Genomic DNA, 11,152 nt, shown 5'->3' on the forward strand with positions numbered 1-11,152 from the left:
AGACTATGGAGTCAATTATTGCTGCTTGCAGTGAAACAGGAGAAACAAAAGGATCAAAAGATAATTTCAACATCCTTTCATCCAGGTGGTCACATAGTTGTATTCACTCAAACAAAACAAACAGTTAATTTGTCTATTTTGTGTAAAACACCTCTCTATGCAAGAGGATAGTCCATGTTCTTTAACATGGACTGTTAACAGGGATGTTTTCCTTTCCTTCTTACTCGCTTCCCAGCACTTTCCTGCAGTGTGACTCACAGTCTTGCACAACTGCAAGACTGCTGCATTAGTGTTAAAAGGAACAAGGCATCCAGCTCAGCACAGTTTGTTTGACTGTCATTTCAGGGTAATTAATAATGGCTTAGCCTGGTGGTAATGATTGTAGAAAGCTTTTTTCTGTTCATTTCATCTTTGTCAGAACCAAGATTGAGGGGGATGAAAAGATTTGCTCCTTCCAGACACATTTCCCAAGGTGCTACAAACCATTACCAGAATTACCTCTTGTTTTTGAAAACACACAATGTGGTCTTTTTCATCTACCTGTAGCAGAAACTCTCCTTTCTTTGAGAGAAAGTACTTATCCTCAGAAACACATTCAAATCTTGAACCAAGTCAGAAAGCACAGGCATAACACTCAAAAAAACAGCAGCAAGCAGCACAGACTGACTGGTTTGTAACAATTTGGTTACATAAACAGTAGGTTATTTCAGAAACAATAAGAAAAGGTTGCTATACAATTATAAAAAATATTATGTTGTCTGTATCCCAAGACTACACTAAGAATGGAGATACTTACAGGCATCCACTCGCTGGAGATTTCTCATCCGGATGATCCTTACGGTCAACAGGTAGCAGGGAGAGGATTCTATCTGTAGAAGAACAGTACAAAATGGAGTCTGAATAAGCCTTTGGTAGGAAAAAAGTTTCAAAAGCGCAAACTAACTGGATACTACAATAATACAGTTGGTAAAATTTGGGTTTAGCATCTCACTACTCTGCAGAAGAAAATCTGCAACATAAGCTTCTGCTGTTAAAGTCAACATTTTTTATATTTCACTGTCTTTTTGCTTTATTGTTTTGAGTGTGTATTGCTCATCAGAGCGGAAAAGAAAGGGATAAATCCCTGAAAACTCATACAGCCTGTGAGATGCTTGCAAAACCTCTTGCTCTGAAACTGCTGAGTTTAGCTCCACAACAGCTACAGTAGGTCTCCCGAACAGAGTAAATGCACTGGTGAGCACCATGATGGAGTTGTTAAAATACTGGTAGTCTTACTCAAAGTTACAGTCAATCCTCTTAGTAATCACCCATGAGGTGCCATCGCATTGAAAAAAGTCCTGTGGAGAATATCTGTTGTCACGGACGCCCATGGGATAAACCTGAAGTACCAGTCTTTAAGAGGTTTATGCCTTCTGCTTCAAAAACATGGATTTCTTTGGTTTTCCATTTACAGTTGTAGGAGAAAATGAGTAACAATAATCTGAGCTTTTGTAAATCATAACTGTGAGATAAACCAATGGCTGAAAATCATTTCCAGAGGATTTAGAGGGCAAAGAGTTAGGTACGGGTTGCCTTTGGGGAAAAATAAAGAACACTACCTTCCTCCAAAAAACCTTGAAGATTGAAAGTGCTTAAGTTCCTCTGTTCCCTTTGAATGTCTCAACCTTAATCTTCTATAAAACAAGTCTCTCCAAATTTTGTAACTGCAGACATCTCTTCCTATTTATTATTGGAAGATAAATGTGATTTCCTTCTTCTAAGGAAGGCGATTTCCTGCTGGCTCATTACATAAACTTGTCTCTGGCTCAGACTTATCTACAAAAGGCTTTTCTGACCAAGGCAACAAATAAATCAGCATTTCCCGTGGCTGTGACACACGGTCATTTCCTCACACTCCTAGAAACATTTCCACCTGCATAAGTGGTTACAGCAGTCCTCCCAATCATTCTTTTTGACAACTGCTATTTTTAACAACTGATTTCCTCTCATTTAGGAGCATCCTTCTATTTCTGCAGCGCTTCAGAGACTTCCTATAATGACTATAAACAAGCAGACAAAATAGATGTTAAGGCAGATAAAGAGGGAAGAAACTAATTTAAAACAATCTAAGTAATATGGCCATTTTTTTTTCAAAAGAACAGAGCAAAAGGGCCTTATTTTCAGATGGAAAGACAATTATGCCTCCTTTGTGACAAAAAAATTACTTTTTCAGTGTGTAATTATAATCCTCTCTTCTCTCTAACACATCATGTTAAGTTAAAATCTCTTTGCTGAGCTCTTGAAAAGCATTCCTGCTTCCACCCATCTTATATGTGCCTCAAGAATTCTTAAAGTTTTTTTCCTTTTTCAGTACTTCTTCATGACTCAACCTAAGAAATCCATCCACTTTTTAATTCAAGTGTTATCAAAGGAGAAAAAGCCTAACAGAAGCTGCAAAATTTAAAAACTACTGATGAAAGGGTATGTCCTCAGAGTTACCCCATACAAGGACACCGGTTCACATTTCAGATACAATATAGCCAAAATAATACAGTTCTGCACCCGGTTATTAACCCTTCTTCTCAGCTGGGTAATTAGCAAAGGTGGATCACCACACTCACATGTTAGGAATGAGCTTGAGCACCTCAGCGTATGCCCTAGAAGGGAGAAACTCATTGTTCCTTAGAATCTGAATAAACACAGGAGAAATTCTTGCAGGCATTTTATCTCTAGGGATTGCACAAGGTGCTGCCGGCTCCTGGATCAGCTCCAGATATGCTTCCTCTGACAAGTGGCATTGTTTGAGTGAGAATCAATTAATTCAACATTGGCAAAGCAGTTTGAGATTCTCAGATAGGAGAAAAGGTGGGGTTTTTTGATGATTTTTACGTGGTTTCTGGCATCTGATCACCTTCCTCCCGGTTCCCATGTAATGACTTTCTAATATGTTAGTCAGAGTTCCCCATCTGCCACGGGGAAATTAATTCTCAGAGATGCAGGTTTCACAAAAAGACTTATTGAAATTTCACAAAAAAAAAAAAAATCACTGGCTTAACCAAAGCTACAGAAATCAGGACCTATGCTTGCACTAGGGGACAGGTACATGCCACCAGCCAGTTACCTGAGGAAAAGGCAGCAGCCAGGCATCGGCTGTCCTGGCAGTCCTCGCATGTGCCCGTGGGAGTAGCAAAGACAACCGGGAGAGTAGAAATCACCTGGTGATCAGGCATTGCTAGTTATTCTGCTCCCAGGAGGATTTACTATTTTAATTAATTCCAGTAACATCTTAATCAAAAGAAATGTATTTAAATAGCAACTGTGACAAGCATAACATGATGAACTAGGATCTAGCTATAGATACAAAGAAAATAGCAGTCATGTATTTATGAAACACAAGACAGAAGTTCTGTTATTCTGTTTACTTAACTTGTTATATGATCACTTAAAAAAAAAAAAAAAGAAAAAAAAAGGCTGCTGTTGTGCAATGGTATTCCACATATGGAGGGGTTTCCACCACAGCCTTTAATGGTGCAAGACTCCAAGCAGCGTCCTGCCCTCGTGTGTAGTGACATACTAAAGCCATTTAGCACTGTCACATTGTAAGTTTGCTTTTCATGACTCATGTAGTCAATCTGTGACTGTTTCACTGATTCTCAATTTGGCAGCTTGTCCTCAGTTTTGTGCTTTCCAAATTGTGCTCATGTGTGTATAGCACAGCTGCACGTGGTAGAGCACTCTGCTATGCCAATGCATGAGCAGGGTGGGCATTGTTAGTTTCTCTGAACCCCCAGGGAAATTAGGTTTTACTAGGATTTTGCAAACAGCAGCTCCAACTGACCTCATAGTCTCCAGAGCAGACCTCCTGGTCTCTTCTTCCTATTTTTCAGTGCTTCTTGTAAAAAACAAATTACTATCTCGGTGAAAGTAAGGGATTCCTCTGTCATGTGAATTATTCCAGCTTTCTTCCACCAGATGAGTAAGAATTTGAGAACAGAATTTCTCTGTCATGAGCACTCTGGTGATGCAGGATGTCTGCATTCCTGCCAGATTTGTGCCTCCATAGGTCTATCTCAGCCCTCTTTAAAGTCATGCTTATATTAAGATGTAGGTATGTGTGGCATGCATCCATCTTGAGAACCACTGCTGTAAATTACTCCACCAGTTTAGCTGTATAATATATCCTGTCACATCACAAGTGGCTTTGGAGCTCTGAAATGGCAGTACTCCTTATTGAGACAATAGTTTATGAGACCAGAGAATGGCTATACTTCTTTACCCTTTTTTACTTGCTTTTCTCTCAGTACTTTTCTTGATTCAGCCTTTAGGGTTCTTCATCTAACAGACTCTTCCAGCATGGGCTATTGCTAGCAACATCTTCCCAGCTTGTGATATCAATGGTATGAACATCTACTGTAGACTACCAGTCACACAATTCCACATCAGTATGGTCAAATGTGTGCTGGGTGAATGTGGATTGGGTTTTTTTTCAGTGTTAGCTCCTTGTTTTAGCACAGATGTTTGATCAAATAGCAGAATATTGTAGCTGCCTTCCCCAAACAGAGAGCAGTCATCCAAAAACACTGATCCAGAGAGGAGAATTTATTCTCGAACCCTCAGATTCAGCCAACACATTCTCAGACTTGACTATTGCTCTTTTAGATTGGCATTTATTTCAAAGCAATCATAAACTAGCAAAAAAAATAATGCAGATCATTAAATTTGTATTCAATTTTTGTGTATGAAAACCATATCATCATCAAAAAGCATCCAAGCAGGTGCTTTTCTACATGAAATGCAGAATGTCTTCCACCTGGTCTCATGAGTGGGTGGCCTTTGTCATGCTTGGGAAAAAACAGTGATGAGGAAGCAGAGAAAACTATGTGCCACAGTGTGCTGGTACCATTACCTATTTAGGTGCAACTGCACCACATACTACCCCACAAACCACCCTGCAAAGATCAAACAATTTAAAAATATCTTCAGTTTACTTTTACAATGGCTGAAAAAGGCCATTTCTACAGACCAACCTGAAAAAATGTGTGCTACCTACGTAAACCATGAAAAGAACTTCCTCTGTATCCACACATTCCCAGCAATCACCCAGTAATAATGCCTCTATCTCTTTCTATGTGATCTACTAGCACAGCAACCTTTCCTGGCAAAGATAGCTCCTTGCCTTGACTAAGGTACCACTGCATTCCTGGCCCTGAGCAGCATTCCGTTGAGATTAAATCACTCCCAGGATGTTACAGGACACTCCTGTTTTCATCTCCAGGTACTAACTTAACTAGATGGTGGCCAGGGACCAAATCAAAAGAATGAAAATACTTTACTGCTGATGGTTCTAGAGCTGGTATCTTGAGCTGACTGAGAGTCAAGTCTCCTTAAAGAGCGTGCATCCTTAAGTTTTTTACAGCTGCAGGTGAGATGCTCCGGGCTGTGAACATCAATCAGCCAAGCCCTTCCCCAGCCTGCTAGAACCTATCTCCCACTGCTGTCGGATGTGCCAGGGGTCCCCTGTGGCACGCTGTCTGGGCTGAGCATGGTTGGCTGCTGCATTTGGCCACGTCTCTGAGGCACTTCCTTGTTCTTGACAATCTCAGACTCCACAATGCCAAAGCAGATGCTCTAATTGCTTCCTTCCTTCACCTCCTCCAGGCACTGGGGCTTGGCATCTCAATAGAGGGCTGTGGGGCTGTGTGGGTGCTGGGAGTGCTGATTATCACTGCTGCCACAGTGGAAGTTTTCCGAAGTTGTGTGTTTCCTGGTTTTTATTAATAATATATCTTCTAATAAGGCCACCTTTTCACCAGAATTAGAGGAAGTCTGGGTTGGATATTGGGGAACTAAAACCTCCTACATCTGGACAGAAAAACCCCTTTCATGCATACAGCCACAGTAATCCTGATTGTAGCAGGGAAAATTTATCTGTGCTCACAGGAGCATGACAGGCATATGCGAGGTCACAAGAATTTTTTTCAATTATTGATCAACACAACGTGAATACTCTCAGGGCACAGTGATCCCATCGATGCAGAGATTTGTAATTAATTTATTTCTATTTAATTAATAAACGAGTTATGTATTTATTATTTCTATTACTTAATATATAAATCTGCAGAGATTTATGATTTGATAATTCAGGTTAGTTGCATAGCTGTTTCAGTACTGTCAACATTGCCTTCCATCTTTTAGTGTTTACAGATGTTTAATAATCAGACTTTTTCAGGTTTTGAAAAATAGGTCTATTTAAAAACTTAGAGCATTCAGCTGCATGTTCAAAATTATTTCCATATGTAGAACTGTAGCCAGGGGAATAGGATAGTCCATCTTAAAAAAAAAAAGTGCCCTTTTATAGTGCTTTGCCCTTCCCAAGCAGAACAAACCCAAGAGAAAGAAATTAGACTGAGCATTAATCATCTGAGGACTGAGACTCTTTACACCTAATTCCAGATAGCTTTAAAATAAGTGTTTACATCTGACACCTGTTAAGCATTTCTGGATTCTCATCCTAGGGTAAACATTACCACAGGACATGAGTCGTACTCTGAAAATCTCTATTTCAGAGAATCACCCTACTGATTCTCAAGGGTGTATAGAGGTCTAAGACACAGATGTTCTTCATTTTTTATGTCAAACCATATTTCAAACTTATGAGCTGATGGAAGTGGCCTCATTTGACTTTATGAGGTTCATTTTTTAAGTGGGAGGTGTGCTGGAACATGTAATTTCAGTAGTCTGTATTTTAGGCATCTTCATACCACCACTCAGGGTGGCAGGAGAGGCACCTGGGCTCAGAACAACTTCTGCAGCTGAGCAGAGCTGCTACTGGTGTCATGTTCCTGCAAGCACCATGGGGCTGGGGGTAGCTCAGGAGATGCTCACTCTTGTCTTCCCAGTTGCTGCTGAGCTTGGAGCTGGAATTGCTCCTGACAGGAGGCTCTTGCCCTTGTGGGAGTCAAGGAGCCCATGCCTGGTGCCAGCAGGGACCCAGCCCTCCTGCCTTCCTCAGCCCCTGGTTTGCATTACAGAGTCTGACCTGTAGTAGAAGCAAATGTCAAAACTTGCTCCTAAACTTGCAATGTAACATGGCAGCTCCCCACTCTTCCCATGATCTCAAGAACTACTTCCAGCTTCCAAAATCCAGCAGAAGCCAGAGCTTTTGCTTTGTACAAGGGTGAGAGCACATTATAACCTGCCCCTCTTCTGTTAATGGGCTGCTGTTCTCCCAGCTGTACAAACCCTGCAAAAACAAGGAGCCCTTGCCTGGCAGGGACATGAGGTATGACTTGACCTGAGATACAGTGCATCTTACCCTTGTTAAAACATGGCTTATGCTGAATTCAGAACTATGTATCCAATTGTTTCCCTTACCTTCCCTCACATGCATTATTATATGAGACCTCCTGCAATCCTTATATATTTTAATATAAACACTGATGTTGGATATACCAGAGCTGGCCTTGCCTGCTGCTTTTATCATGGGGCAAAGTACTAGCCAAGGCCCAAATAATACAGATTTCTTAATGCAGATAAAAATCAACATGTTGGCAGAAAGGCACATGGAGTTGCTGGAATATGTCGTCACACATTTCTAACAGGTAATTCCTTTTAGCAGGCAGAGACCTTCATATTTAAGTCTTCTAGAAGTTTCAGTGATGAAAAATTTGCATTTGAGAAAAACAGAGTGGAAAAGTGTTTATGTGTTCTTCACATGAACATATGATATTGCAGTAATCAAGTAATGATCATGCAAGTGCATAGGATAGAGCTCCATATTCTGCTCTAGGATGAAAACACAAGGTCTCTGTAACCAAATGCAAGAACAACAATTCAGTCCCTCACCAATGTATTCTCATGAATTTTTGGGACTTTGAAATGTAAAAACTAATCTGTCAGTGTGAGACAGGGGCAATATAGTGGTCCAGAAGAATGTTATGGTCCCACACTCATCAGAAGATTCTTTTGGTCCACTACTGTCACCCCTGCCCCCTTGAAATTTCATGCCCCTTAAATGTCTTCGATCTAAATCTATATCCTGAACACATAATGGAAAAACAAACACATCACTGTGTGGGATTAAGAAATGGAGACAAGTTACTTGTCATAAGTATAATTATGATAAATAATTATAACCCAGGAGTTCAAAACTTTTTTCTTTCTCTCATCATGGTTTTAGGTCCCTTACCCCTTGTAAGGAGCAGACATTAAACCAAAAACTGATCAATAATTTTTTTCAGTTTTTACTGTCTAGAAAATTCTTCATCCTATACATGGTCCAGAATTTCAGTATCCTACCAAGCTGAAGATACCAGACATTGTAAGCTAAATACTTGCAAGAAGAAATACCACAAAGACTCCAGACTAATAGAGTATATCTTGTGAAAATACAGTATAATCTTTTAGTGACAGTGATTTTTATTTTTTTAATAATAATCCTAATATTGGGCAAACACAAAAGCTAAATTTTGAAACATGCACATGAAAAAAACCAAAAATACTGTGAATATGAATTTGTTTAAATTTCTTGGTTCATGAATTCTACCAGGACTACCTGGTAAGCAGCTTATCACAAAGCTCACGTCTGCCTGTTCACACTATTACTTCAATTTTCAGATAAAGCTCCTTTTCATCTTGATTTTTGCTCAGCAGAACCTGTCTGCATGAATTATAGTTCAAATTGCCACAGAATTATCTGCTTCGGAAGCAGATATTTTGTGGGACAACATTGTTATATGAATCACACTTAAACTTCTCTGATCTTGACATATAGGAAACAAAGCTTATTTTTACTGCACAAACAACAAAGTAGCAGAATGAGAACCCCAATCAATATCAGTAATGTCTAACAAAAATAAATCTATGACTGATACTCGAGCACAAGAAATAGCCCTACCACATTCAAGCATCATTCCTTTTGCAGAATCACTTGTTAGTTTTTTCCTGATGGAGCAAGGAAGTGCTGAAGCCATTACAGCAGAACATGCATCACAGTTACTTTTTGCTCTTTCAATTACAAAAAGTATCGTGGAACAGAAAGCTTATCAACAGATTTCTTTTACAAGTAATTGAGGGATTAAAATAGTAGATAGTCTGCCTGCTCCAAATAAAATGTAACAGAGAAATACAACAAGTAATTATGAAAACTGAGCCACCTGGTCTGGTTGAAGGTGTCCCTGCTCATTGCAGGGGTTTGGAACTACATGACCTTTAAAGGTCCCTTCCAACCCAAGCCATTCTATGATTCTACGAAAATCATAAATATAAGTAGAATAAAATGATCATACTATAGACTTAAGGGTGTTTCCCTTGTAACACACAAACTACTGTCATCATTATTAATCTACCTGAGCCTTGCCCCGTTTGGTTCTAAATTCTCTTTTTTCATAATACCTTGAAATCACCTTTGTCTGGCACAGAAGTTTCGTCTTTCCTTTCTTGAGGTTCACCATCTCTCAAAGAATTGAAGTCTGAGTCTTCATCCTGAAAAAAGAAAGAAATGATAAGCAATAGTATTAAAACAACAGCAGAAGCATTATCAGGGTAGATAATTAATTTCTAATTGCAATAATTTATGCTGAAACCTCGATTAGAACAGCTATTGGTTACACTCAGTTGAGTTACTGCTCTCAGATTAATGAACAAACCACCGCGTGGTTTGGCACACACTGGCACAAAATCTTTATCAGGGGTATCCTTTCAACAAGTCAATGAAGGAAGAGCCATCACAGCTGTGAGATAACCAAAATGTGTCTCTGTAATTATTCTGTGAATAAAGGTTTGCTTTTTGTTTTGAATATGATCTTTTGGCAATCTGCTCCTGTTCTTAGCTGTGTTAAACCTCAGTTTGAAATATCCCAGAACATATTCTCTGAGTTCGAACACAGAGTGTGAAACTTGTTGCAGTTGCAAAATTTTAAATTTAACGTTTCAATTTTTTTCAGGAAATGAAAGTTCCATAATAATTCTACAATGTAGGGTGTCTCCTTTTGAAACACTTTGTAGAACACCATTAAAGGACAGTTCCTACAAAAAAATTTTGAAAATATTCTGTTTCTGTTTCCAGAGTACTTCCTGAAGTGATATGCCTCCATTCAGTCAGGGAGCACACAGAATGATGCACAATGTACTACTAGTTTAAACTAAAGGTAGATCTTGAAATGATGAAGAGAATACAAAGCAAAATGGAAAAGTCAGAACTAAAAAGGGAATGTGTAAATAAAATTCAGTTCTCTATTCCTGGTCTCTATCCTGTCCTTATCCCATTTTTAATAACAAAAAATATGGGTTGGAGACATTATTATACATGTAAAAATTTTGTTATTGATACAGAAATACGAAGTTTTTAATAAAAGTATCATTCAATTACAAAAGAAAAAGGGCATTTTTAGTCTGGATCTGGATTCAGGCTGATAATTCAGCCCCTAAAGAATGTTTCCTTCCCTGTTCATTTTTTCCACTTTCTCATCTTTTAATGTCCCCTTAACACCCTGACTTCTCTCATTTTTTCTATGAAGATGAGATCTTTGGTTCCTGTGGATTCAGGAGGACTTTTGCAGCTGAGAGCCTTTCAGGGAGTATTTCACCTTAAATTTCTTAAGGCAGAGACGTTGCCTAGTTCCATCCGACAGCAAGTTTGTACACTAGCTTGAATACAAACATGCTCACAAAGCAGGATTTTGTTTTCTGTCAAATGCAGAGGACCTGAAGCAAATTTTTGAAGCCATTTTCTTACCTCTAGTCCTTTTGCCTTTGATGACATCATGGTCTTCCCTGGATTCATGTAATAGAGTGTTTCTGGCACCTCCATGGGCAGCAATTCTTGGGACATGTTTTCAGAATATAGTTCTGGCTCCTCCATGGGCAGCAATTCCTGAGACACGTTATCAGCATTTACTTCTGGCACTTCTACAAGTAGGAATCCTTTAGACATGTTTTCAGGGTTTACTTCTGGCACCTCTACAGATAGGAATTCTTTAGACATGTTTTCAGGATATACTCCTGGCATCTCCATAGGCAGCGGATCTAGGGACGTCTTTTCAGGATATACTCCTGGCACCTCCATAGGCAGTGGATCTAGGGACGTCTTTTCAGGATATACTCCTGACACCTCCATAGGCAGCAGTTCTAGAGACAGGTTTTCAGGATCTACTCCTGGCACCTCCACAGGCAG

General features: G+C 39.4%; 1 protein-coding gene across 1 annotated transcript in view; it reads right to left on the reverse strand.

The window, feature by feature from the left end:
• LOC113963256 (cytosolic phospholipase A2 epsilon-like) overlaps window positions 1-10,810 on the reverse strand; it is a 32,997-nt gene extending 22,187 nt beyond the window's left edge. The window contains exons 1-3 of the mRNA XM_027674221.1: window positions 10,715-10,810; window positions 9,373-9,462; window positions 797-869 (exon numbers count right to left, since the gene is read on the reverse strand). Of these exons, the coding sequence (XP_027530022.1) occupies window positions 797-869; window positions 9,373-9,462; window positions 10,715-10,810 (259 nt within the window). The remainder of the gene's footprint in view (window positions 1-796; window positions 870-9,372; window positions 9,463-10,714) is intronic.
• Between the last annotated feature and the right edge of the window lie 342 nt (window positions 10,811-11,152).

Source organism: Neopelma chrysocephalum, unplaced genomic scaffold, assembly GCF_003984885.1.
Source record: "Neopelma chrysocephalum unplaced genomic scaffold, ASM398488v2 Primary Assembly neopelma1_24, whole genome shotgun sequence".
Taxonomy (NCBI): domain Eukaryota; kingdom Metazoa; phylum Chordata; class Aves; order Passeriformes; family Pipridae; genus Neopelma; species Neopelma chrysocephalum.